The sequence below is a fragment of the Talpa europaea genome, assembly GCF_964194135.1.
Source record: "Talpa europaea genome assembly, chromosome: 1".
NCBI classification, from domain to species: domain Eukaryota; kingdom Metazoa; phylum Chordata; class Mammalia; order Eulipotyphla; family Talpidae; genus Talpa; species Talpa europaea.
Genome location: NC_140073.1, coordinates 41,928,956 through 41,956,369, shown reverse-complemented (window position 1 = coordinate 41,956,369; position 27,414 = coordinate 41,928,956). Strand labels below are relative to the sequence as shown.

At 51.7% G+C, this 27,414-nt stretch overlaps 1 protein-coding gene across 1 annotated transcript in view; it reads right to left on the bottom strand.

Moving 5' to 3' along the window:
* Positions 1-935: 935 nt before the first annotated feature.
* DNHD1 (dynein heavy chain domain 1) overlaps positions 936-27,414 on the bottom strand; it is a gene marked incomplete at its 5' end in the record, with an annotated part of 53,901 nt that continues 27,422 nt past the window's right edge. The window contains 25 exon segments of the mRNA XM_084242802.1: positions 936-1,350; positions 1,522-2,330; positions 2,544-2,687; positions 2,845-2,936; positions 3,742-3,943; positions 4,028-4,150; positions 4,342-4,528; positions 4,734-5,699; positions 5,825-6,003; positions 6,179-6,331; positions 6,548-6,844; positions 13,003-13,474; positions 13,650-14,081; positions 14,196-14,378; positions 14,632-14,781; positions 18,591-18,693; positions 18,770-18,974; positions 19,118-19,326; positions 19,505-21,107; positions 22,051-22,339; positions 22,572-22,764; positions 22,928-23,105; positions 23,307-26,193; positions 26,317-26,414; positions 26,713-26,838. Coding sequence (XP_084098928.1) covers positions 1,000-1,350; positions 1,522-2,330; positions 2,544-2,687; positions 2,845-2,936; positions 3,742-3,943; positions 4,028-4,150; positions 4,342-4,528; positions 4,734-5,699; positions 5,825-6,003; positions 6,179-6,331; positions 6,548-6,844; positions 13,003-13,474; positions 13,650-14,081; positions 14,196-14,378; positions 14,632-14,781; positions 18,591-18,693; positions 18,770-18,974; positions 19,118-19,326; positions 19,505-21,107; positions 22,051-22,339; positions 22,572-22,764; positions 22,928-23,105; positions 23,307-26,193; positions 26,317-26,414; positions 26,713-26,838 — 10,631 coding nt within the window. The 3' untranslated portion in view covers positions 936-999.

Below are 27,414 nucleotides of genomic sequence, written 5' to 3'. Positions count from 1 at the left end.
GACATTGTTCATTCTTGTGGGCTGTATTGGGGCATTTTGGAGCCCCTGGTAAGGATTTACGCCAGTAACTGGCTTTGGCTCCCTCCTTGTGACATACAACCCACACTTTCCCTCAGCTCCTCAGATCTGGACCCTGACAGTGTATTCACAGCCTCCTAATGCTATACAGTCCCTCACCCTGGCAGGCAGCCAGGGAGGGGTCCCAACAGAGCTCATTAGGAACCGATGCATGTTTGTCCTGCCAATAGTGAGAGCACAGGCCACTCCTCTCCCCTCACCCCTGTCCCAGCCCATCCGATTCTGTCTTCTCCAGATGAGAAGTGCCAGCCAGTTCACAGGGCTCCCAACCCTCACAAGTGATTCTGACTGTGTTCTCCCCAGCGGCCACAAGGAGGTGGGTTTCTAAGTTTCTGAGCGCAGCATGCTGCCAGCCAGAGGATATACAGCTGAATGAAGGTACCATCTTTTTCTCCTGGAAACACAAAATGATTATAAAAGGTTCTGCTGGAGCCCTCTCACTTGATTTAGGATAGAGGAAACGGCATAGCATTGTTCTTTACCTTTCAAGGAGACATTTACTATTTTTTAAAGACTTGGAAATGAGAACTTTTAAATTTTCATATAATCATTTCATTCATTTTCTGCTGTTTGTGTGTGTGTGTGTGTATACGCATCTCTGCAGTCTGCATTTTAGGTTTTAATGTTCTCCCTGTAGAGACCACAATAGAATTGGACAAGTTCCCAGGAGTCTGTGTATTAGTCGTCCCTGACCGGCCTGGCCCCTTGGATACATGACTAACACCAGACCCAGCACCCCACAGTGTACCCCCATACTCCCCTGCCCAGCTGGCAGGCGCACATTCCCGTCTACCTTCCTCTCTCACACCGTGCCTCCCCTCAGGTGTCACATTCTGCCTCCCCTGTGTACACACACCCTGCACGCCTTCTAAATCTCAGAAATCTTTCATGAATAACTCCAACTTTATTTCGACTACAGGCTCAGGGCAGGGGTGGGCTGCACACATGGACTCTCCGTTGGACACAGATGGTGGGGCTGAGCTTGGTGGGCAGGGGCAGGTGCATCACAATGTTTCTGCTGTGCAGCCTAGTGGCACCCAGGGGCCCTTCTAGGTACACAGGACAGGAATATACAGCCAGACCACCAGGGGCTGGCAGGTCATTGGCGCCCTGGGCCTGGACACTGACGCTGACCAGAGGCAGTGGGTTGGGCTGTCTAGAGGGACCGTCCTGCATGGCCCGAGCGTGTGTGTCCCACTCGGCGTTCCGGAGCTGGAGCCCAGTCAGCAGCAGCCCCTTCTCTGGCGCCGTGGCATTTGGGCTGGTCACCACCTGGGGATGCCAGAAGTTGGTCAGGCAAGATTAGGAAGCTGGGGGGCAGTGGGGGAGAGAAGCAGATGGGATTACTGAGGGGCATGAAGAAGCAAACTAGGGTAATTGCAAAGCGTAATCAGGAACTTTGAGGAGTGTGGATTTGGAAACAAAGAGGCAGCAGGAAGATACCTGGAAAAGCAGAGGGTTGCTGTTCAGCTCAGGAGATTTATTGGGGAGCTTATTGGAACTGGAACCTGAGCTCTGAGGAATATTCGAGCTGAGCGCAAACTGCTCCGGGTCCTTCTTAGCAAAGGAAGCCTCCCAATGCAGTGACAGCAGCAGGCGGCGTGGATAGCGAAAGGCTGATAGGTGAAAGGTGCGCACTGGTCCTCCGGTGCCCCTGCCCAAGTAATGAACCAACAACTGCCCACGGCGCAACAGCTGCTGCAGCCAGTGCCAGGGCGGCTGGGGACCAGCTGGAGCATGAGCTTGCCAGGGCAGAGGTAGACGGCCAGTCCAGAGCGCTTGGGCCACTGCAGTGCAGCGCAGGGAGGTGCAGGGGTGCTCACCCTTCAGCTGCTGCAACAGGCAGTCGAGGTCCTGTTGCAGCGTGCCCACCAGTTGGCTCAGCTCCAGCACCTCCATCTTGAGGAAGTCCTCCAGAGGCTGTGGCGTACTCTGCCCCAACACCATCTGCTCCACGCCAGACTCCTCCCGGTTGGTGGCCTCTGCGAGCAGATCCTGCAGTGACTCCAGCTTCCGCTTGGCCTGTATTAGGCGCTGGCGCAGCCGCCTCTCTGAGAGTCGACGGTCTTCACCAGCCGCGGGAACCCAAGTAGGGGAGGTCCTCTGTAGTGCCCTCAAGAGAGTGTGACTCCGGCGACGCAACAGCCAGGCCTGGGTGCCAACACTAAGTCCACAGGTCTGGGGTTCAGGAGGTTTGGGCAGTAGGTGCATCTGGGCCTTGCACTCTGCCATAGCATCCAGCTCCCTCAGCTCTTGGAGGCAGAGGTGAGGGGTCAGAGATAAAATGAACTGTCCACACCCCACACCCGAGGGAATGGGCCCTCCTCTGACACTTTACATTGTCACCCGTAACTATTGGAGTACTGCCCCCTTCTACACCTTTCCCGACGCCGCTGTTCACATGTCCGTGAGGGTGTCACTACACTGCTCTGTTCTCCACTCTAACAGACACCTCGTGAACTCACCTGGATTGGGCATCAGAGCGGCCAGCAGATGCTGTGGTGTGTGTGGCGGGGCCCCGCTGCTGGGGTTCAGGCAAGCTTGAATGAGACTAAGCAGGGCCTCCCTATCCTCATCGTCTCCCACAGGACCCCCATAGAAGATGGAAGCTGAGGATGAGGTCAAAGCCCTTCAGTTGCAGCCCCTCCAGTTTCTACTTCCTCCCAAACCAAAGTTTTGAATTATATCCAGCTTTCAGCAGGCCCACCCACCCCTGCCCAGGCTCTCCTGAGGGCTGCCCCTCATGGGGGTCAGGGAGGGACTCACCAGCCAGCTCCTGCATGGCAGCACTGGGATTGCTCAGGCTGGCCCAGAGCTGGTCTTGGGTCTGAAGCACCTGGGTCAGGGTCACGTGACTCCTGGGCGAGCAGAGCAAGAAGTAGTGTTTCAAAACCACCTATATGCTGAGTACTCTCACATCTCTCTTCAGCCCAAGCCTCTCTCCTGAACTTCGGACTCACGAGGGCTCACTAGTCATCACCACTTGGCCTCTAAATACAACTTGTTTTTAACTGAAATCATTCTCCACTCCTCCCACCACCCCCGCCGCACCAATTGTCCAAGGCAGAAATCCAAGATCCGTCCTCGACTCCACCTTCTTCCTCACCCCACATTTACTCTCTCTCTGCTGTGACTACCCCAGGCCTGCCACCCATACCATCACCTCTTCCCTCGAGCCTGCCAGAGCCTCCATAATTGCTGGCATCGAGCCCTGCCTCATCTGGCCCCTTCTCTACCCTGCAGCCAGGGTACAGACAAATAAGATCACCCTTCTACTCCCACTTAAAACCTTGCAGTGGCTTTCCACTGTCCCTGGGAGAAATCAGATCCCTTGCCCTGATCTTTAAGGCCCTTTACGATAAACTCCACCTCTCCCCTCCCAAAACCCCACCTCAAATATCCGCCTCAGCCACCCTAAGTTCTCCCTTCTGCTGAGCTTAGTTCCTCCTGCTTGGAAAGACCCCATCTCCTGATTGGCCTCTGCTTTCCAGACCCAACTCAAAGCAAGATCCCGAAGTCCTTGGAGAAACTTTTCTGGACATGCCCTTGCCCTCAGACTTTGGAGCTCCCCAGAGACGAATTAGTCCTACTCATCCCAGTACATGGGAAGTACTCAGGGTATGCTGAAAGACTGGCAGAGCGGGCTGGGTGGGGGTCCCTCACCAGCGCCCCCTGTGTGCCTGTAGTTTCATTTGATAGAGCTGCCTGTGTAGCAAGAGGCTGTGTAGGAGCAGCAGAGGCAGTACCCTGAAAAAGGGTTGCCTGGAAAGCCCTTGCTGGGCTAGCTCCACACTGTCAGTCAGCACGTGGCTCAGCTCCAAGGACTGGTCCCAAAACACAGGCTTGGAGTGCTGAATCAGCACAGCTGGGGAGGAAGGAGAATGCTGAGTCAGCACAGCACAGTCCTGTTCCCTCTTAAATCTGCGCGCCTATGGGAGGAGCTCCTCACCTGGTAAGGAATCAATAGCCTCCGCAGACACAATAAGCCAAAGACGGAAATCTCTGTGGACAACGGCCACATTCTTTCCTGCGGGCTGGTCTAACAGCAGTTCTGCTTCCAGGTCTGAGACCACTGGGGGTCAGATGAGAGATTGAGATCAAGATCAATCACTGGGAAAAGACTCGGACACAAATCTAGGATGAGATTTGAGGCCAGAGGGTCAGGAGTCAGATACCAGGGGACAGGCTTGGAGCTGAGGGCTCAGCCGAGAGGCCTGAGAGTTCAAACTCAGGCCCAAATGTAAGGCAAATAAACAAACCCACCCTTGGCTCCCTCCACCAGACCCAGCAAGGGCTGCAGCAGCTCTTTTGGCCAGTGAGGCATCAGGTGACAGTTTTCCAGCACCAGCCAGTGCCCGTTGCACATAGCCTGGTTTAAGGTGCTGACCACAGCCAACATGGGGTCCCAGGCTTCAGCACCCAGGGCTACCACCTTCAGCTGCCTCTGCCCCTGGGGACCAATAGAGAAAAGGCAAAGTCAGTCAAAGTGACCTGAGAGTAACCTTGGGGGCCCAAAGTAATGCCACAGTGATCCCAAATGTCTCTAACCAATCCAGAAAGATGCATGAGAATGCTTGGAGGGGACCCCCACACTCCAGCCAAACCCACAGGACCAACCCATCATTCACTCCATGGTCAAGAGGCTAGACTCAAACCTGCTTTTGTGTGGCAGCCATTTTCTGGATGACACTCAGGGGGTGCGGGGTAGCTGAGGAGTGACCAGGTGGTGGCAATAAGATCAGTGTGGGCTGAGTAGCCTTACTTTGCTCAAAGGATATAATGGAGCCCCCCCAGTTCTCATCCAGGGGCCGACCCAGGAGGCTGGTGGTGAAGTCTGCCAGTGCAGCTGCCAGGCACTCTGGCCGCAGGACACGCCACAGGATCAGCTTCTGCAAGAGGCTGAGCGGGTTAGATCCAGGCCCCGGTGCAGGACCCAACACCGTGGATGAAAGTGACAGGTAACCCTGCCAAACATCTGAGTGTCTGGCCAGTGATGCCCGCAGCCCAGCAAATGCGGGCAGCATCTCTAACATCCCACATTCACGCCAGGCCCTCAGCCCTAGCCAGGTCGGTCGAACCACACCTGGGACTGACTTGGTGTGGCCTGTGCTGGGAGAGGCTGCCAGACCAGGCCAAAATGCCAATCTCTCCAGCTCTGGCGTCTTCTTTGTGACCTGCAGGAGAGCCAAAGCACCCAGTGCACCCACCAAGGGTACTTGGGCTCGGCCCAGTGCAGCCACAGTGCCGTCCAGCAGCTGGCGGGTCAGCTGCACCCGCATTTGCAGCAGGTATCTGGGAAGGTCTTCCTGCTGAAGAATCTCGTGGTGCTTCATCTTGCTCAAAGCCTGCTTGGTGAGAGCCAGCCAGTTCTCTGGGCTCATACGGAATGGTGGCAGCAGGTTCTGCAGTGGGTTAAGGGCCTTTATAATGGCTATTCCGTGCCAGACCACTTGCCGATAGGGTAGCCACAATACACTCTCTTGCTGCTTCTGGTCTTCCAGCTCCTCATATTCCGCACGCAGCTGAACCAGCTTTGCCTGGAACCTCACCATGTTTCGTAGGAACTTGGCTGGTTTCCGATGCTTCAGCTTCTGGAGCCACGGCATCCTCAGCAGCCGCTCCTGCACACAGTCACTTGTCACTTGACCTGGCCCTTTCCACAGAATTCCCAATCATCTCCATTCCTCTCCAGTCCCATGCCGGGGCCCCTCCAAAACCTGTCCCAACCCACGGAGCCCTCAAGCACCTCAGCGGCCTCCACAGCTTTCAAGGTATCCAAGGCTCTGAACTGTAGGTCCTCCCAGCGGGCCTTGAACTCGGGACACTCCGCGCACATGATTTCATTCAGCATCTGTTCTCCCAGGAGTTCCATGTTCGAGCCCAGATCCAGCACGTTCAGTCCCTTCAGCAGTTCATAGCCTAGCACTTGGGGTCACATGAGAGACACTTACCCCCTTCTCCCTGGCAGAGGCAAGGGGTGGGATACACCAGAAGTATGGCTCCCTATCCAAGCCCTGAGCCTGCGCTGGGCCAGGCTAAGTGAAGCTGGGGATGTAGTGTGTCTACAAAGCCATACTGGCAATGCACCCCTGGGCCTCACCTTTTCTCAAGGCACTGAGGGGGAGAGTAGTGCTCAGATAGAGACAGAAACCAGGTTGCACCTCGGGTGGCCTCAGCTGCTCCCTCTGCAGTAGCCACTGCAGTTCGGGGCACTCTAGGCCCAGCTCCATGTGGGTCAGCAGCACAGGCAGGCCTGTGAGAAGAAGACAAGGACACCCCTACCCACCATGCCAGCACCTGCCCCGCCCCCCAAACCCAGGCACAACATCTAACCAGCACCCCCGACTGACTGGATGGTTCCTGTGTGGCTCTTCAACAGAGTTAGTACCCAGGATGAGGCGGGGAGCTGAGGTCAGACTAGGGTGTGAGAGGCCTGTGGGACCACAGAGTGGGGGAAACCAGTTCTCACCACCTGCAGCTGCCTCCCGGAGATGAGAACCCAGTTCCGGGTCAGAGCCTGAGAGCACACGGAGGGAGGGAAGGGGCAGAGGTTGAGTCTCAGGGGCTGGCCTTGACTCCTGACTCTCTGTCTCTTCTGTCTCCTTCTCCTCCTGCTCTTGCTCTTCTTCCTTTTTCTTCTCCTCCTTCTTGTTTTCACTCCCTTCTGCCTTCTCCTCTTGTGTTGAGTCCACAGCCTCATTGTCCTCCTCACTGCTGTCATCTTCATCGTCCATGTCTGCCTCTTGGTTGTTCACGGAACCCTCACCTGTGGTAGTAAGATGCAGAGAAGTTCTTTTCAGAGTAGGGATCAGGATCCTAGGAAGCACCACTCATCAAGGGCTCCCTCTCAGGGAAGCTCTGCAGGAGACACCTTGGAAAGGTCGCTAAGCTCTCTATCCCCCGGTTCCCTTATCTGCAAAAAAATGGGATTGATATTGGTGAGTAGCTCATGGAAGATAACTGTGAAGACAACATGACATGATATAGAAAGGGCTTAACGGATGCCTAGAAGTACTCAATAAGTGTTAGCTACCAATATGTTAAGTCAGAAATGCCAGGAAAGGCTCTTAGTCATCCCTGAATTTGGTTCCATTTCTGCCTTTCTGTAGGTTGCTTAGAAGAGTCAGTGCATTTCTCTTTTTTGCCTGAGCTAATTCTATCATAAAAACTAGATGAGCCATTGCTAGTATAGAAATTGGTGCCTGGAAGCAGTGCATAAGCAGTGGAATGTGCCAAACCCTGTGCAGTGTGTTGGGCACAGATGGTTGGCTAATCAATAATTATCCCCAACTCCTTCTACTGTGTCTCTTCTACTACAGGAGCTGGAAAAGACTTTTTTTTAATTATTAAGAAATTTAGGGTTTTTAAAAAAGATTTATTCATTTATGCATACAAGAACTGGGGTACAGTCCAGAGGGGTTGGGGGTGAGAGGATTCACCAGAGACAGAGTGGGGAACAGAACAGGTGGACTGACCAAAGCACACTGCTGAGGGGAGCAGCGGGAGTGTCAGGAGAGGTCTGTAGTGCCATGTGGGTAGCTCCCTGGCCGGCTGGGGGATCGAACTTGTGCTGCAGTGGCTGCAGACAGCTTCATAGGCCATGTCTTAACCCTTTGTGCCACCAGGAGGGAGGCCGTAAGATTTTTTTAAAAGAAGTAAAGCATTTAAGGCAAGAGAAGCTTGGTGTATTCATTTCCTGATGCTTAACAAATTACCACAAATTTAGCAGCTCAAAACCACACCCACATTTTCTCCTAGTTGAGTAGGTTAGAAACCAGGCACAGCACAACTGGATCCTCTGCTCAGAGTTACACTGGGCTGAGATCAGTGTCAGCTGGGACTGTAGTGTTCATCTGGGATTGGGTCGTCTTCCAGGCTTACTGGTTTTTTACAAAACTCATATCCTTTTCAATACTTTTCCTGTAGTCCACGAATCCTTCTTGGGCTTCAAATCTTTCTGATTTCTGCCTTTCTTCTGTGACGGGGACCGTGTGCTAACTGGGTCCATTCAGGATAATAACCTTATCCTAATGTCAGTTGATTTGTAACCTCAATTACATCTGCAGTCTCTCTTGTCATGTGACATAACAATTATGGGAGTGATCCAGAGGACATTGAGCATAGGGGTGAGATTCTGCCTACCTCTGGCTACTCACACTGTCGTGGTGCACGGAGAGGTAGTAGTCGATTTGATGACAAATTACAGCAGTTTTACTGGCCTAAAATAACACTTATTCTCTCATAGTTCTGGAGTCAAGAAGATCAAAATCATGGAATCAGCAAGGCTGTACTCCCTCTCAAGGCTTTAAGGCTTTAAGGAAGAATCCAGCCTTGCCTCCTCCAGCTTTTTTTTTTCTTTTGTAAAGATTCATTTTTATTTATGCACACAAGAACTGGGGTACAGGCCAGAGGTGCTGGGGGGTGAGAGGATTCACCAGAGACAGAGTAGGGAACAGAACAGACAGATCTACTGAAATACACTGCTGAGGGGAGCAGCAGACATGACAGGAGAGATGCCAGCGATTGAACTCAGGCCGTGGTGGCTGCTGACAGCTTGACAGCACTGAGACTTTAACCCCTGCACCACCAGGGAGGCTCTTGCCTCCTCCAGCTTTTGGCAATTTTAGGAGTTTCTTGGTTTGCGGCACTGTAACTCTGAAATCTCTATCTTCATGTGGCCTTCCCTCTACACACCTGTGTCTTTCCTTCTGTTTCTTCTCTTATAAAGACACTGGTAATTGGACTAAGGACCAACCCAAATAACCTTTGGTGGTCTCATCAAGGTCCTTAATTATATCTGTAAAGACTCTTTTTCCAAAAAATGTTACTTTCATAGGTTCTAGGAGTTAGAATATGGATATCTTTTTTGGGGAGGAGGCATCATTCAACCATTACAAAAGCCAACTTGCTAAGGACTATAGAGCAGAAAGAGAAGAATCTGGTGCTTGGAGGCAACAACTGAAACCCTGCACCTGCTTATGTTGGTATTTCTTATAATGTGAGATAAATAAATCCCTATTTGTCTAAGTCAAGATAGACTGGGCTTTTGTTACTGGCAACTTAGAGCATTCCCAGCTGATATAATGAGTTGGGGGTGGGGATGTGGTCAGTCAGGATTTTCCTTTTCCTTACTGGGAAGGTGGCCGGGCAATATGGTGGGGAAGAGGTTGACTTAATCTCGTGGTACCTGGACCACGTGACCTCAGATTTTTGTGGTTTCAGTGGAAAATACTAGAGCATTCTGGCTGCATTCTACTTAGATGACAGAAACAATCTCTAGGAAAATAACTTTCTTGGCATATCAGGCATTTTCAGACTACTGATGATCAGATATTCATGTACCTTACTGATTTGTAAAAATGGCTCGCTACCCCATCCTGCATGGAATATGAAATTAGAGGCTATTGGAGAAGCCTGGAAAATTGGGGCAGCCTAATCCTCTAGGTCACAAGCAGTCTCTCTATGCATTATTTATTGCTTGACAAACATAATCATCTCCCCCCCACCTTTGATTTGGGTACATCCCACAGTAAGAGCAATCCACTCCATGGACAATTCACCTAAGTTCACGACTCTGTTTCTGTACTATAGCTCTGACGTGACATCTGAGGTTTAGATGAATGACAATTACACCGAATCTTGGAGGAAATGATGGAGCTCCCAGAACCAGTGTTAAGAGACAGAAATGGTTTAAGTTCAAGTTATGAAACTGCCCTAAGGCATTGGTTAATAACTAGTAGAGTCCTTAAAAATGAAATCTGCAGGGGAAAAATTATATAAGGGGATTAGCCAGAAAATACCCCATCTAATAGCAGTCATCTGTCTTTAATTTTTTTTTAAAGATTTATTTATTTATTTATGCAAGCACTGGGTACAGTCAGAGGCACGGGAGCGTGAGAGAATTCACCAGAGCCAGAGCGGAGAGGAGAAGAGGCAGAGTGACGAAGTACACTGCTGAGGGGAGCAGCGGGTGGCAGGAGAGGTCTGAGTGCCATGTTGTGGGACCCTCGCCCTGCGGCCAGAGATAGAACCTGCGCTGCAGAGACTGTGGGCAGCTTCGCAACCCAGCGCTCAACTGCTGCGCCACCGGGGAAGCCCTGTCTTTGTTTAATTTTAAGGCAAATCCAAAGCCTCCATTCCCATTCCAGCAGGAAGTGCATGTTTAAGGCAGAATAGCTACAAAAGGAGATTCTTGTCTTTCCTTTCACAGAGAGCCCTGGGGACAGTAGCAAAGAAAACTATACCATTTATCAGAATCTAGGGCAACCCAACTGGCCATACAAGAACTCACTCCATAGCCAGTGCAATGATGCTGATCATTTGCCTTGCTGTCTCTCTCTGCTATTATACTGTACATGCAAGAGACTAACACATAGTGCACGTTTCTTACACTTTTCCAGTTTCTAAACAGAAAATCTATTGCAGTTACAGATTTGCTTCACTTTGCAAATCAAGCATATTGGGAGGGTGAGATTTCACAGGTAGTATAATCTCAGGTTGCAGAATCACATAAGAAACATGTCTAAGGCCTCCCTGCAGTGCCGGTTTGATCCCCGCCAGCCTCGGAGCAACCCACATGGCAAGAAGACCTCCCCTGTCTCACCCACTGCTCCCCTCAGCAGTGTATTTCGTCAGTCTGCCTGTTCTGCTCCCTGCTCTGTCTCAGGTGAATCCTCTCACCCTCCCGTGCATCTGGCCTGTACCGCAGTTCTCGTATAGATAAAATAAATCTTAAAAAAAAAAGAAACATGTCTAGATCTGATCAAGAGTAATAAATATCATTTAGGATTCACCATTCATATCTACTCCAGCCTCCCAATTCTAGACTCACAACTGGAAGCAGCATCTAGATAGTTATGTGTCTTTTATTAGAGACAGGTGGATTCATTTATAGTTATAAATGTAATAGCTGTAATTTTGTAATGGTATATGGGTGCAAGGAAAAGTTGCCAAGGGATGGACTGTAATAATGGTAGCAGTAGTAATAATGATTGTAATAATGACTAACATTTTTGTATCAACTCCCTTTACATGAATTATCTTAGTTAATACAATACATAATGAGAGGTATAATTAACACCCTCATTAATTGACTTAGAGAAATTAAGTATCTTGCTTTAGGCCACATAGCTAGCAAAGGACAACTATTTGACTCAGATAGTCTGATTAATAAGCCTATGTTGAAATGCAAATCAAAATCTGCATCCCTATGTTTATAGCAGCACTATTTACTATAGCTAAGCTATGGAAACAACCCAAATGCCCCAAAATAGATGACTGGATCAAGAAGATGTGGTACATATATACCATGGAATATTACTCAGCCTTCAAAAAAGATAAACACATGCAGTTTGCAGCAACATGGATGGAGCTAGAAGGGATCATGCTCAGTGAAATAAGCCAGAAAGAAAAAGAAAAATACCAGATGGTCTCACTCATAGCAGGAATCTAGAAAACCTAAACAAGGGACCAGGAAAAAGACTAATTAATACAAAGTAAAAATCAAAATCAACAAGCAACTGTAAACCAGAGACGCACTACCAGGGTGGCAGGGGGGGGAAGGAAAAGCGGGGAGAGGAAGGGCTAGGGTCAAAATAAGGGGGGGGGGGTGCAATTGTATGGGGAATATAACCAAAATGAAAATGCATACATTGTGCAAAAATGAAAAATGATGTAAGAATTATATAAAAAAATATTAATTAAAAAAAAAAACACAACTCCAGTGAGAACGGCCCATATCAAAAAGACCAGAAACAAGTGCTGGTGAGGGTGTAGAGAAAAAGGAACTCTCTTACCCTGCTGGTGGGAATGTAGACTGGTCCAGCCCCTATGGAAAGCAGTGTGGAGGTTTCTCAAAATGGATCTGCCATACGATCCCACTCCTAGGTATCGACCACAAAAATCTAAGATAACTAATCCAAATGGAAACCAGCACTCCCATGTTTACAACAGCACTATTTACAATAGCCAAGCTATGGAAACAACCAAAATCAGATGAGTAGATCAAGAAAAGGTGGTATATATACACCATGGAATACTCCTCAGCAATCAAAAAAGATAAACGCGTGCCTTTTGCAGTAACATGCATGAAGCTACAAGGGCTTCTACTAAGTGAAATAAACCAGAAGGTGAAAGATAAGTCACTTACATGTGTATTATAGAGAAACCAAGCAAAGTCAGGCAAAGACAAACTTTAAAACCAGCCCTGGAAAACTGACCATAGATCTTCAACTTTGTGTGGTAGGGGAAGAAGAGGCATGAAAACAGGGTGGGGGGTGGGGGTAGAATACAATGGACTGTGGTGGAAGACTTTGGGTGCTTGGTGGTGGGAGGGTCATGGTGGCTACCTGAGGGGGCAAGTCCTATATTGTCAAAACACTAGCAAGGATGTAAAATAATGTTACTTCAATAAAAATTTTAAAATAATAATAAAAACACACACAATAAAAGCCCATGTTGCTGCCTACTTACTTATGCACTGTCCACTGTAGAAGTTTATTATTCACACCAGGGCAACCCCCAACCTCATCTTCTGAGAAATAAACACCTTTGCTTCCCTACGAAATGCCCTTTCTGACATCCCACCCACGTGGGTCCCTGAGCCCTGCTGAGCCACTCGAAATATTACCCCAGAATTCCTGAACATGGATAAATTTGGCTAGTAAAGCTCTGATCTGTAGACCAAGTCTCCAGTCACACTGACCAGACCAGGGCATGAAAGATCATGGACTGGTCAGCCATGTGGCTTGAGATCATTGTAATATGAGTCAAAAAAAATGTTGACAGAAGTAACCAATCACTATCACTTAGACTGGAGGAACCTGGAATAATCTGGTGTCTTCATTCTGAAAGGGGAGATCACATGTAACTGAGAGTGTTGGGCAGTTCAGAAACATGAGCAGCACTGTCTGTCCCTGGCCTTACCTCTGCCTTTTGAGCTATCAGGGCCCGAGGACTTAGTCTCTTCCAGAGGCAGTGGGTCCAGCCAGATGAGGGCTTGGTTGCTGGGGTCAAGCAGCAGAGGCCAACGGCAACTGTGGTAGTGGGTGCGACTTCGCAGAAACAGGCCTGCGAGACGGGCTGACTTGGCCTGGGGCTTCAGGTCTCGGTCCCACTGGAACTGCTCTGACTTTGAGCTCAGCAAGAACAGGAGGTTGAAGGGAGCGTGTGTAGACAGCAGGGGGACTGGGGGAGGCACAGAGCTGCCAAATTTCTGTTGCTTCCGGGCCTGTGCCATGTCATCTGGGGCCAGGGGCTCCTGAAAGCCCTTGCACAGGGCCAGCCACTTGTCCATCATCTGCTGGCGCCGCAGTGCAGGGAACTGGCCCAGGTAGACGATGGCAGCTGAACACAGGAGGGCATCTCCCAAGATGGTCACGGAGTACCCCTGCAACTTCTGGTGTGAAGGGAAGACCAGAGGGTGTAGGCAGAGGGTTTGGCAGAGGGGGCAAAGCAGGGTATGGAGAGAAGCCTGACAAAGGCATGGAGTAGGACGGAGGGAGGAGGGAGGGCCCCGGCGGAGCATAGGAGAAGAGCAGTGGTGCAGAAGTGAACTTGGGAGGGGCTGTTACCTGGAGGTCTGTGGTCCAGGAGTACATGGGCGTCAGCAGTGCAGCCTTTATGGGCCACTTGTGATACTGGCTACACTGAGCCCAGCTGAGATCCTCTGCCATGTGTCTGTGAGAAGCCTGAGTGGACTGCATCTTCTTGGTCAGGGCCAAAGTGTGCTCGAGGATCTGCTGGCCTTGAAACTGGTAGTGGCCCAGGCGGGCCTGCTCCTTAGCTAGTGTCACTTCAACCTGCTGCAGCAGCAGACCCGTGGGCAGCCCTCGGCGCCGTGCTAGACTGTAGCGCACGATGGCCCAGAGCCAGGCTGCTAGGCTTGCTACAGGTAAACTCACTGCCTGCAGAGCTGCCTCGCTCATACCTGGAGCGTTCAGGGCTAGCTTTAGCTTTATCAGCTCCGAGTCCGTCACCTTCTCCTTGGGGAAGAACACCAGCTCCTGGGAGACAGTATTAACAGAGGTGGGGAAGACGTGAGCGCTTGAGCCTTGCCCCAAGAGTCTAACACTACCAAGTCTCCCCTCTGCTCCTCTACTGCGCCCCACTCTGCCTACCTGGTAAAAGTCTTCAGAGCATAACAGCTGCTTGGCACTGGTCCAGCCTGTTTTACAGTGGAACAGTTCGCACAGTGCGTCAGTCACCCGGACCACGGGTTCTGGGGGTGCTCGATAGCTCCGTATCTCCTCAAAGTCAGCCACCCGCAGCTGGCTCAGGGGCCCCTGAAATGCTGTGCCCATCTAGATGGTCAAGGTCAAGAGAGGCACTCTTGGTCTGAGCTCCAAACTTATTTCTCTCCAGGGTTTTGCCAGGAAGGCTCACCTCCTAAGAGTCCCCACAAGAAACCTTTCCCCAATCCATCCTGTTCCCTATGCCCCCCCCCCCAGGACACTCCATGGCAAGTCACCCCACCATATCCTCTTCTCTGGGTATCCTTTGAGGGTGTCCCCTCCCAAGAGAGGAGCACTGTCGGTGGGCAGCGAGACGACCCACCTGCTCCAGGAAAGCCGCTTGCTGAGCCCGCAGGGCATCTCGGTGCCTGGTCAGGTTCTTAACGAGGTTTTCCTGCTGCTGGCTCTCCACCAGCAGCCGTTGGTACAGAAGCCTGTCTTGCTCTAGTTGATGATGCAATGTGGTGAGGCTCTGTGCACAGAGATGCAGGCTCTGTAGCGCCAGACCCCTGGCCAGGTGGGAAGACCCCAAGGGAACACTCCATGGGCTTGGGACTCCAGCCTACTCTTTCACTTGGTGAGGGTGGCCATGCTGAACTCCAAAGAGGCCACAGATACAGACCGTCACTTATTGATCTGTGAGTTGTGCATCTGGTAGTGCAGCCCCGAATGGGTGGCTGATTCTTCTGACCCACTCGACAGGGCCAGGGAATCTGGAATCAAAGCCTACGTGCTTAACCATTAGATGAGAGTCTTTCTCTCACCTGACCCACTGGTGGCATTTGTCACAGGAGACAGTTCCCGCTGTCTTGACTTCCCTGATGCCATCCTCGCTTTTGGCTCCTCCAAATGCTCTGGTTGTTCTTTCTCAGTTTTGCCAGGGCCCCCATCTCTTCTCACCTGACAGACACTCTGATGCACCCTTCCTAACCTCACGTCTTTGATCATCACCTATATTCTACCTCCTCCCACATTTCTACCTCTAGCCAGATTCTTTCTCAGTGCCCACACCCATGTGTCCATCTGCTTAGTGGAAATCTCCCCTTTGCTTTCTCACAGGCACCCTGGGCCCCACATCTCCAAGAATAAACATATCGGCCATGCCGCCTTAGATCTCTTGGAAACGTGTCCCCTGGAGCATTCTATTTCTCATAGAACTGTGGCAAAATATACCCAAGTATCCCAAGGAAGGAACCTATTTGTTACCCTGACTCCATTTCTTCTATTCCTCCAAATCCAACTCATCTTCAAGCCATTCAGTTCTACCTCCAGAATGTCTCTCATGTCTATCGCTCCTGCCTCCAGCACTCATCACGCATGCCCGTGCTCGCACCTTGACCTCCTGCACTGTCTTCCTCACTGGCATCTTGACTGCTGCTTTTACTCCCCGTCTATGCTGCAGCCTGATCAGTTTTTTTTTTTTTAAATAAAATATCATCATATTGCTTAACATTTGCCACTCTTTCATTTGGCTTACGAAGCCTCCATAGCCAGGTCCCTATCATCATTCCAACCTCTTCTTTTTTTTTTTTAAGATTTATTTATTTATTTATACAAGCACTGGGTACAGTTAGAAGCGCGTGAGAGTGAGGGAATTCACCAGAGCCAGAGTGGGGAGCAGAAAAGGCAGACTGACGAAATACACTGCTGAGGGGAGCAGCGGGCGGCAGGAGGGGTCTGCGCGCCATGTGGGACCCTCCTCCGGTGGCTGGGGAGCAGCCGGGGATCGAACCGGCACTGCAGAGGCTGCGGGCAGCTTCGCAACCCAGCGCTCAACTGCTGCGCCACTGGGGAGGCCCCCAACCTCATCTCTTTTTTCTCTCCTAGTACTCTATAGCCACTCTTGACTTGTAGTCCTTCCAATGCAGACACATTCTCTGGCCTCTGGGCCTTTGCACATGCTTTACTTCAGCTTGTGCATTCCTCCTCTCCAACCCCTTTTATGCCAACTCTCACCTAACCTTCAGGTATCAATTTTGATGTAGTTCATTCATTTGTTCACATATTTAAAGGAATGTTTTTGAATGCCTACCATGTTCTATACATAGCTCTGGACTACATACTGACACACGAGGTTTTTTTTCTAGAAAGCCTCGATACTTCAAAGCGCCCTGGACTTTCTCTGTCATAACACATTACTTTGTAATTGCCTGCATGAGTCTGTATCTTCCAATAAACTAGGCACCATGAAGCAAGGAGAGAGCTTTATATGTTTCTTATAAGGAGGCAATCTAATCTGACATAATTAGCACATAACATTTATATGTGACAGCACTTTTAAATGCTTCCCATCAAGATCTCACTTGATTCTTATCATAAACTTGCAAGGTTAGGGGAATTTCCTGAAGCCCTCTAGATCTCTGTATTTAAAATGGGACTAAAGATAGACACATTAGAAAACTGTGGAAAGGATTCTAGATAGCTAGATGATGATTATGGTGATTGAGTAAATGGCCGAGGGATTTGACACTGAACACTATGGACATCTGAGACTGTGAACACCTCTAATCCAGATTTTGAGCTGATGTTATGCTCTGATATAACTGACCCAGGGATCAAAGAATAATAGTACCCCTGACACAGATCAACAATTCCTGATATTAATTGCCTTGGGAAAAGGTAAGACCAAGGACTGGAAACAAGAATTTTCAAAACATGGGAAAGAGAACTCCTGTATGTGAACTTTTCTGTTGGCATCTCAGTGGACTCATGTGGTATAATCTAAGCTGGTGAATCTGTGTGGCGGGTGGCAGGAGGGCACAAGTGCATGAGAACCCTAGGGAGCACCTTCCCCAGAAGGCAATGAAAGCCGTGAATGGGGAGACAATGTGAGTGTGCCAAGTGTGCCCCTAGAGTTGTGGGGCACTGGCTGGCAGTCCTCAGGGCACCCAGGCTAGGCTATGGAGCGGTAAGGCCTGGAAGCACAGTAGGAAGTCAGTCAGATTATCTGCCTGTGAGTGAATCACTTGTTCACTTCTCTGTAGTTATCCTTGACCATTCATCAAAGTTGCGTATAGCAGGAAGGAAAAGAAAAAATCAAGTTATATCAGGATTTCTCTTATTAAAAACAAAAGACCAGGGCCTCCCTGGTGGCGCAGTGGTTGAGCGTTGGGTTGCGAAGCTGCCAGCAGCTTCTGCAGTGCCGGTTCGATCCCCGGCTGCTCCCCGGCCACCAGAGGAGGGTCCCACAAGGCGCGCAGACCTCTCCTGCCGCCCGCTGCTCCCCTCAGCAGTGTACTTCGGTCCTTCTGCCTGCTCTGCTCCCGCTCTGGCTCTGGTGAATTCTCTCACCCTCCCATGCTTCTGACTGTACCCAGTGCTTGTATAAATAAATAAATAAATAAATAAATCTTTAAAAAAAAAAAAATTAAAAATTAAAAAAATAAAAACAAAAGACCAAAAAAATTCTCTTTTGGAAAATCACCTTTACCTGAGGGTATTTGGTTATAGAAGGTACGGTGGTCCCTCCCCTAGCAGTTTTAGCTAGACCTGAGAGGCATATGTATTCAAGCGAGAAGACTGCTTGAATAGGAAATAGGAAAGCAGCAGGATTCAGAGTATGAACTAGAAAAATATCTCCTTTTACATGAGAACTGCATTTGGAAAGCTCTAAAGGAAGAGTGGAGTTGCTGAAAAACATTGGGGAGCAGGTACTGGGGAGATGAGCTGAGAAAAGCTAGTCATGGGGCAATCCCCTTTAGAGGCACATGACAGAGGAAATCCAAAACATTGATGTCTGGTCTATCATTTGAATCTATTTCTGGCTCTGTGCTTGAAAGGAAACTGTCCCTGCTGCTGTTACCTATCCACAGTTCCCCACGTACAAAACCACCTTGCATCCTTGGTACTTCTGTGGAAGGAACAGACATAAGAACAGAGGCGTGGAAGAGACAATCGCTGCAGAGGCGTGCCAACTAGAAGTGACAGTGACTTCAGGAGAGGGTAAGAGAGAGGCGACCATGAGAATGTCACCACTGCTCTGTCTCCAGTGGAAATCCATAGATATCTTGAGGCGGGGGGCATCTGAGCTTCACACAATCAGGATACTCAGGACAACCAGAAGAAGACATTTAGGTTTCATGTGTTTAGAAGAATCAGCCAGGTCCGGGCTGCACCATGGGGAACTTTGAGCCTGAGCTCTAAAGGATCAGAGAGCTGCCTTTGGGAAAGGAGACTCTCAGGAGACAAGAACTCAGGTTCAGTCGGTTAGTTCCTCCAAAGTCCCTTTTGGGTGCCTGCTTTGACCCTGCTGTGTCTGCCTCCTAATTTTCTCCCCTTTACCTTGCGAGAACCTTTCAGCTGCTGTTCCAAGTTGAAGAGCAGGTTGGTATAGGTATTGTGCTTCTCAATCATCATTTTCAGACTCCACAGGGCATTCTGGATTCTGGAGATACAAAGGTGCCAATGAGTGGCTCTGAGGGAGCAGGAGGAGTTAGAGTGCTGGGGATGGGGCCACTCACAGGTGAGCCTTGTTCTTAATTTTCAGTGTCATCTGCTGCCGCTGCAGTATGAAGGTGCCCAGGAAGTCTAGGAAAGTCTTGGGGGTGACGAGTGGCAATTCAGGGCACAGGTGTCCATGGTAGCTGGCAGCCGAGAGGTGGATGAGAGCCATGACTTTGGCCACACGGGGAACTGAGGCCCGGAGGTCTGGGCATATCATGTAATCTGCAACGGGCATGGCTTTGGTCTCAGCTTGTAAGCTTGAAGGGAACAGAGGAGGGACAGGAGGGGAGGGAAGGGTAAGGAAGGGGAGGGGAGGAGACTCTCTTCTGCTCAGGGAAAGAGCAGAAAAGGTAAAGAGGGCTCACCGTCTTTAAGGGGTGGACTTCTGACACTCTCCAGGTAGTGCTGGGCCACGCTGACTAGGGTGGCTTGGTCCCAAGGTTCGTAGCGGTCAATGCTGGCGACAGCCACTTCAAGGAGCCTCAGGAAAAGGGTGGAGGGCAGTTTCCTGTGGATCTGGTCATCTTCCAGCAGGATGAAAAGGTGCAGGTGGCTACACACTTGCTGGTAGAACCTGTGGGCCATCCGCTCAGAAACTATCCTCCCCGGCCCCACCCCGGTTCCCTTTCCAGGCCCTAGTCCCAACCTTGACCCTTTAGCCCTAGTCTTCTGAGTCTTCACAGTGACCCCCAGAATTTTTTTTTTTTGGTCTTTTGCCCACAACAGCCCCCCTACAGGGTTCTTGGCCTCACCTCTGCAACAGCATTTCTTTCCTGATCTGCTTGATGCTAAGGCTGTCTCTAGGGACATGTTCTTCGATGTTGTCTAGATCTGCCTCTGAGTACTGGTCAGGGAAACTGCCTGAGGTTACCAGGGCCAGCAGGCGATGAAGGGTAATAAGATCCACGCCCCTGGCCACCAGCAGGGCCACTGGCTGGCCTAATATGCCAGCATGCCAGCTGGCATCACGCAGACACTGGAGAATGGCCTCCTCTGACCCCGATGGCAGACGGAAGAGGTTGGCCTGACAAATGCCAGCTGCCAGACTGACAGCAGTATGGCGCCCAGTACCAGGAGCCCCTGAGAGCAGAAGGCCATGCTGCCGGGGTCTGCCCAGCACCCGGACCAGGCGGGCCACGTGCTGGACCATGGAGTGGCACTGGGCAAGGTGGGGGCTCAGCTTCAGCTGAGCAGCTGAGGTGGCCAGTTGCTCTTTCAGGGTCTCCCACTGTCGTTCAACATATAAATTGGGGTTCTCAGAGTGGGGTCCTAGAGTAAGGTCCTGACTGAAAATCAAGTCTGAGGGCTTTTCCTGGGGATAGAGTATTAATACTGGTAGCAACAGGGGTGAGATCAGGTCCAGCCGGGGTGTCTTCTGCCACCAAGTCTCAGGTTTCTGTAGCTGGGACCTATAGCTGGAGGCATGGATGCTTTCCTCCTTCTTTGTCTGCTGATTCATGGTCTCCGTGGCCTCCCTCTTTGATGGCTTTGCAGAGAGCGTCAGACCTGAATCACTGGCATAGAAGCCTGTGGTCACCTGTAGGCCATAGGGGTCCTCCTCCTCCTCGGTCTCACTGCCACCGTCGCTGAAGTCCGACCATTGGGCCAGCTCCTCTTCCGATTCCACTACCAGCACCTTCTCTTCCTCCACTTTCCCCACCTCCAAGTCTTTGCCCAGGTGCCGGGGTGCTGGCCCACAGCAGAAGACACTCTGGGCTATTTCTAGGAGCATCTTGGCACAGGAGGAGCGTTCCTCAGGACTGTCCAGCCTGTCACAAAAGGTCCTTTGTGCCTCATGCAACCAAAGCCGCACCATGTTGCGCATGGTCATCATGACTGTCAGGCGGGAGCCGTGCAAGCCTGACACGCGACGCAAGTGCTCCTGGTGGCGCACAGTGTCTGCAAAGCCGCGGGGGCCCGTTCTGGTGGGCAGCACCTGCAGGCTGCCCAGGATTTGGCTCACAGAGTGTGGGGAGAAGCGGTAGTGTGGGTGGGAGGGAGAAGGTAGGAAGCAGCTGCCCACAGCCTCCCAGGCCTCCATGGAGGCCCTGACCAGGGATCTTGCTAGAATCCCCTCCAGTTCCACAGAGGGGAAGCGCTCAAGCCAGGCCTGGATGCTGGGCACATGCCTGCTCAGCATGGTGGCCTGGGTCACGTTGTCCAGAGCCAGCACAGTGAAGAGTCTAGAGAGGCGTGGGCACAGGGGGCGCTCACAGAAGCCAGGCACCGTGATGGTGGCAAGGAAGTTGACCGCAGGGTGCAGTGTCTGCAGCTCCAAGGTGCCGTGGGCATACACGGTGCCATCTAAGGCCTGGCGCAGGGTCTCTAGCACCGGCTGACTGCTCTTCTCGGGGTCTGTGGGGCACGAAGAGGAAACATGAGGATGGGCATGTGTCCACGTGACAGTGTCACTCTGTCCTCCCCGTTCCTGTCTCCCTGGGTCTTCTTCCAACACAAGCAAGGCTCTAGTGGAATTTTGTGTATCTGATGTCTTGGCACTTGGTTGTGTCTGAGTAAGCTGGTAACTCTCACTCTCTCCCTGAAAGAAGTAAAGTTCTTCGCTCTTCTCCCCTCAATCCTACCTCTAAGGCCAATGATTAATTGACTGCAAGTTAATGAATGGGACAGGCTGGAAGCTGAGCATAGTCACAGAGTAGAGTCACATCACATTCCCACTCTCATTGCCAGCTTTATGGAAACATGACTTTTATGAAATGTACATGATTTCAGGTGCATCATTTGATGAGTTCTGACAAGTATATACACCCGTGTAGCCACCATCCCAATGATATTCAGAACATTTGCATCACCCCAAAAAGTTCCCTAATGCCCCTTTGCAGTCAAACCCCCACCACTGTCTCAGGAATGTCCAGCAAAATGGAAAGACAGGGTGACGGGACACTGATGAGAGAGGGGGAAGTGTCAACAAGATTTCTGACTCGAGGGCCTGGATGGATGGGGGTACCAGTTACTAAGAAGACACAAGAGCGGGTTTTGTGGGAAAGATGATGAGATCATGGTTGGATCTAAGGTGGAGAGAGAGACACGGAGCCAACAGAACAACGGATGCTACAAGAGACTGGGCTGGAAATAAAGTCAAAGCACAGAGGTGGTGGGTGTTGGGGGAGGCCACGGCGGGGTCAGTCTGTTCAGTGAGTACATGGAGACTAGAGATACTAGGGATAGAACACTGGGCTTGGACTGTGGGCGCGTATTTGAGAGCCAGTGACTATTGCTAGGGAATTCTACCGTGGAAAGGTGACAGTGACTCCTTCCGTCCCTCTTCCCAGCGCCTCACCAGAAGCAGCCAGGTGCAGATCCTCCAGCAGGAAGAGCAGGGAGCCCTTAGACTCCAGGTGCCGCCCAGACCCTGGGCTGACTTGCCCTTGACCCTGGACCCCTCGGCTCAGCAGAAGGCGAAGGTGAGTGGTCCCGAAGGCAGGGTGGATGGCGCTGGACATGTACGGATGATGAGGCTCCACGAGCACCTCCACGAAGGCCGACTTCCCTGTGGCTGCCTCTCCAGCCAGCAGTGCCGGGTGGCCCCCTGACAGCAGCAGGTCCACCACATACAGCAGCCGTTCGGTCTGCAGGCAGGAGCAGGACTTACTGCAGCTGTTGCTGTTTAGGACCATGACTAGCTGCAAGTAAAGGTCTAGGGGGTCTTATCCTAAAGCTGCACATGCACCTCATGTGTTCTTGTGACTGAAAACCTATCAACAAACGGGGGCAGGTCGACCTCAGCGGGACCGAGCCTGTGGACTACTCAGGATTTCTCCATGATCCCCGTCCTCACCCACGACCCCACTGGCCTCACACCTGGGAAGTAGGGTTGAAGATGCCTGTTGTTCCTTTGATGCGACTGCTCAGGTATTGGCCAGTGAAGGGGACCAGTGTCCCTTTCTTGGGGCACACATACAGATCAAACACCGAAGCTGAGGGCAGTAGCTCCGGGTAGTTGGAGAGGGAACTAACAGAATTCCTCAGGAACACGTCAAAGAGGGGCCAGAGCCTGTTCAGATGAACGTACCGGCAAGCGTCAATTATTGTGGTTCTGTGGGTGACACACTCAGATCCTCCACCCTCTCCTGACAGTGATGGCCCCTGAGTTTTGACTTCCAAGGGTCAATCCGTCCCAGCCCTCTGCACCTCCCTTCCCTGACCCCTGTAGCTACCTGGAGGGAAGATGACCTCCAAAGCCCCAGATCACGGCAAAAAGAAAGCTGCTGACAGCCAGCAAGTGCTCCCTGAGCTTAGTAGCCATGTCTTCACTGTCTGCCTGGGGCTGGTTCAGATGAGGTTTTTTTGAGAACTTGAGGTTTTGGGCCATAGGCATACCATAGCTGAGGTTCTCTGCAAAGGTCATCATGGCCAGAACAGGAGGCCCTATAGAAAAAATCAGGGGGCGGGAGGAGAGTGGAGGTTGGCTGCATGACATCTCAGTTTCAGCGCCCTGACCCAAGTCCACAAGAGAACCCAGATCCCTGCCTCTGGTTATTCCCCAGATACCCTTCAGACTCCATGTATCTCAAGCCAGCCCTTGCCTCTCCCTACCTGTGTTATCTGGCTTCTCCTCATCGATGCGCAGGTGGGCGTCAAGCAGGCAACGCAAGACACGGGTCAGGGTGGTGACTTCAGCCACGCCCCGGCAAAGGGCCTGCTGCCCGTGCACCTGCAGGACAGAGCTGGCACCCTGGCAGCTGAGGAATCGGAACGCTGCAGGCACCAGCACTTCGGCCAGGTGGTTGAGCTCACTGACTGTCTGGTGCTGCAGGCGGTAATCTTGGGGCAGGGCTGCCATCAGGACACTGAGCATACCCTGCCAAGTCTGCTCCCCACCACACCAGACTAGGGCACAATGCCCCACCACTGTGGGGGATATGCCTGTCGCATCTCCCATCTCCAGCAAAAGGAAAGTCCCTGGGGGCCGTACTATCTGCTGGCCATTGGGGAGGCTAAGCTGAGGGGGGCTGCTCAGAAGGCAAGTGATAGAGTCCAGCCAAGCAGTACTGGGGGCACCGTCACATATTATCCAGTGCTGGATTCCCGCCAATGGCTGTGCCTGCTTCTTTCGGCCCAGAGACTCATAGTGAGTGGTGGCACGGAGCAGCCTGGGGAAAATGCCTTGGTGCCAGCAAGGGCCCTCGAGCCATCCCAGGAACTCCTGGGGGCAGAGACCACTGGGATACAGGTGAGTTATTTCCACAGGCTGGTAGCTCACCGTTGAAGCGTCCTCCATGGCAGCCAGATGATTCTGGATCTTAAATAAGCTGTGCCAACAACTGGTCTTGCCACTGCCAGCTGGGCCCAGGAGTAAAATGCCCGAGGCCCGCCCCAAGGCCTGGCTCAGCTGTTCCAGGGAGCCCAAAATATCAGGATTGGGATACAGGCCTACCTGCTGTAATTTCTCCACTGTAAGTGACCTCTTCAGCCTGTGGGTCACAGGCTCCGCCAGCACCTGGCTGGCACTAGGGAAGACTCCACAGAGCAGTTCCCGGAGGCTGTACAAGCGGTTCCTATCAAGGATGTTGAACAGAGGTGAGCACAGCAGGGCACGAAGTAGGGCAGCCTCCTCGATGGCAGCCAGACTGCGCACCTGCTGAGACTTGGGGCCCTCTTGTGTTACATTTAGTGCTTGTATCATGTTTTCCAGTACCTCTCTGAGCAGTGGCAAGCGGCAGGGCAGGGGCCTGGACACCAGTTTCTGCTCTAGGGTGAAGAATTTGGACAGGCGGGTAGCCATGCGGGAGGGGTCTCGCATCCCTGCACCCAGCAGGGTCAGCTCTGCCACTTGCTGCAGGTCAGGCAGTTTCAGTGCCACAGGCCGCAGTAGCAGGTGCAGGTTGGCAGGCACAGCGAGGCTCAGGGAGCGCAGTGTCAGAAGACAGCCATAACCAAGGCACACAGTCACACGGTGCATCTCGAAGAAGCCATGGCCAAGGAGCTGGGGCTGGGTGGGGTCGATGGTGCTGAGGCTTTGGGAAGCCTTCTGGTACAGCGGGGCATAGAGGTGTTGCAGTTCAGCCAGCCGCTGGCCCAGGGCAGAGAGCAAGCCAAGAGGCAGGTGCTGAGCAGCCTTCAAGAGCAGCCAGGCACCACCTTGCAAGGCACCATTCAGGTACTTGCTTAGGCTTTGGGCCTCTACTTGAGGCAAGCAGGACATCACCACCAGCTGGCGACCTAAGGCCTGTGCCAGGCTCTTCACTGTAGTTGTCTTGCCCACACCATCTGGGCCCAATAGGGTCCCACAGGCCACCTCTTCCAGGGCCAGTAACAGGATAAGGGCTGGCCGCTCAGGCAGCAGGCTGGGTACAGACTCTAGCTTGGGACCCAGGTACTCATAATTGTACGGGAAGGACCGGCCCAGAACATTTACCCAGCATGCAGCTGGAGACAGAGAGGTCTCAGTAGATAGGACAGTCTTGAGATTCTGCAGGGGGCTCTGTGGGCTGGCGTGAGGTGACCCCAGGTAATATTTGAGTTGACGGGCCCAGTGGAAGTCTGTCAGATCACTGACCTGGTGGTGCTGCAGCAGCTGTGCTACATCCCGGTGAGTTACCGCCATAGCCAGCAGAGCACCCAACAGGCTGTTCTGGCGGGCAGAGGACAGGGGCTGCCTACCTTGGGAGGCCCTCTGGGCCCGTGCAAAATACACCAGTACCTCAAGCTTGCGCACATGCCTCTGGACCATGGCCAGCTTCCTTCCCTCTAGCAGAGCATCCTCCATCTCAGCCCTCCATATCACCTCCTCTGCTACCAGCACACACTGCCATGGGAAGGCCTGAACTAAATCCAGCCAGCGGCGGACGCTCTGTTGCAGGAGCAACTGGCTTTGCTGGGGCAGCTGCTTGAACGTCTCATCTAGACATGGGCCCAGAGCAAGGCGGGCAGCCACACAGTCCTGCAGCATGTGCACCAGGGTCAGACGCAGACCCTTCTCAAGCGAGGCCAGCCATTTGGGGAGATCCGGATGCAGAGGAAGGGACCCCTGCAGCTTCACCTCCTCCCCATCTGCCCCTATCACTGCAAGCGCCTCCACCTGAATCTGCGTGCTTAGGCTCAGCTCTTGCTCATCCTCGTCTTTCTTATCAGTTGAGATGGACTGGAAGCTCACAGCGTGCACGTGAGGAAAGCAGCGTCCTACCCACAGCTGAGTCTCAGATGGTTCTAGCGGGGCAGCCAGCAGAGCCACCAGCTCACTGTTGCTGAGGAAGAAGAGGCGGGGGAAGTGGGCACAAACATCATACAGCACACTCTCCAAAGCCATGATGATACCCTCGAGCTCCATTGAGCCTGCCTGCAGCTGCTGCTGCAGCTGTTGGCCTTGGAAGTAAGGGTTCCGCTTGACACTGGGCACTATAAGTGACAGAACCAGAGGGTCAGCTACAGAGATCCGCATCAGGGTCCGAAAGTAATCATCCCAGGCTTTGAAACGATCGTGCTGTGGTGAAAGAGATGGTAAAAGTAAGGGCAGATACGAAGCGGCCATTCCCACTCCCACCCGGAGCCCTGCTACTCGGGAGCCCTTTTCCACCCTGCCTCACCACCCCTCCCCTCTCCCTACCAGCTCAAAACTAGGAAACTGGATCTTCATCTCATGCAGAACTTTATTCAGAAAAATCCACTTCTGCTGGAATGTCACCCACATTTCCAGCAGGGCACCTGTGTGAACAACCAGGAAGGAAGATGCAGCTGGAGGAAGATGCAGGGTCTAGCTTCTGCAAGGGGTCCAGTTTGCTCCTGACTTCTTGGGGTGCTCCACCAACCCATCCAAAATACTCTGCTCATCAGGACCCTTGCTAGGAGAAGAACTTCCCTGTGAATAAAGACCTGGACACCTCAGCCCAAGAAATGGTCCTGAAGGAAGTCCTCACTGTCCGTCACACCTTCCCCTCCCCCACTCCTCTGATCCATTGCCCTGCAGTTCCCGACATCAGCCCAGCTGGAGGCCTGCACTCACCCAGGCCATGCATGATGGTCACCCACTCCAAGGCTATTCTGTGTGAATCTCCTGTCTTCTGGGTGGCCAGGATCTTGTACAGCACCTGAAGACTTTCTTGGATGGAATCCTGCAGGCTATTACAATCTAAGGAAGAGTAGGCTCAGCTGAGCTCAGCTGGGCTGGCAGTCAGATGACTGCAGTCACAGGGGCAGGGATGACTGATAGCCCAAGCACACTGAACCTCACAGATCCTGTGTTATTCTCTAGAAGACACAACCACATTTTTCTCCTAGCTGAACGCATGTTCACCACACATTCAGTCTGTGTTTGCAGACTTGTTTATATGAACTATAATTTAACGATAGCATTTGCTGATAGTATGTTAACCGCTAGTATGACTTACTGGTTCTATAGAAACTATGAAAGATTTCAGTAAAGGTGAGTTCTTAAAAACATGATATTATATTAGGTAGAGGCAAGTTAATTTTTAAGAACTGGAAAATGATATCAAAAATCTTGAAAAGTTCTGGACTCAGGCAACTTCACAAGTGTCTTCATGTCACTGCTCAACTTTACAGAAACTCAAAGCAGAGCTTGGAGACAATGTACTAAGGCAAGAACGCAGTGAGGAAATTCTATCAGTTGACTGGAACTCAAAGCTCTTGTCCTTATGTTAAAAGTTTAGTACATAAAGATACATTTATGCAGTTTAAGCTAAAA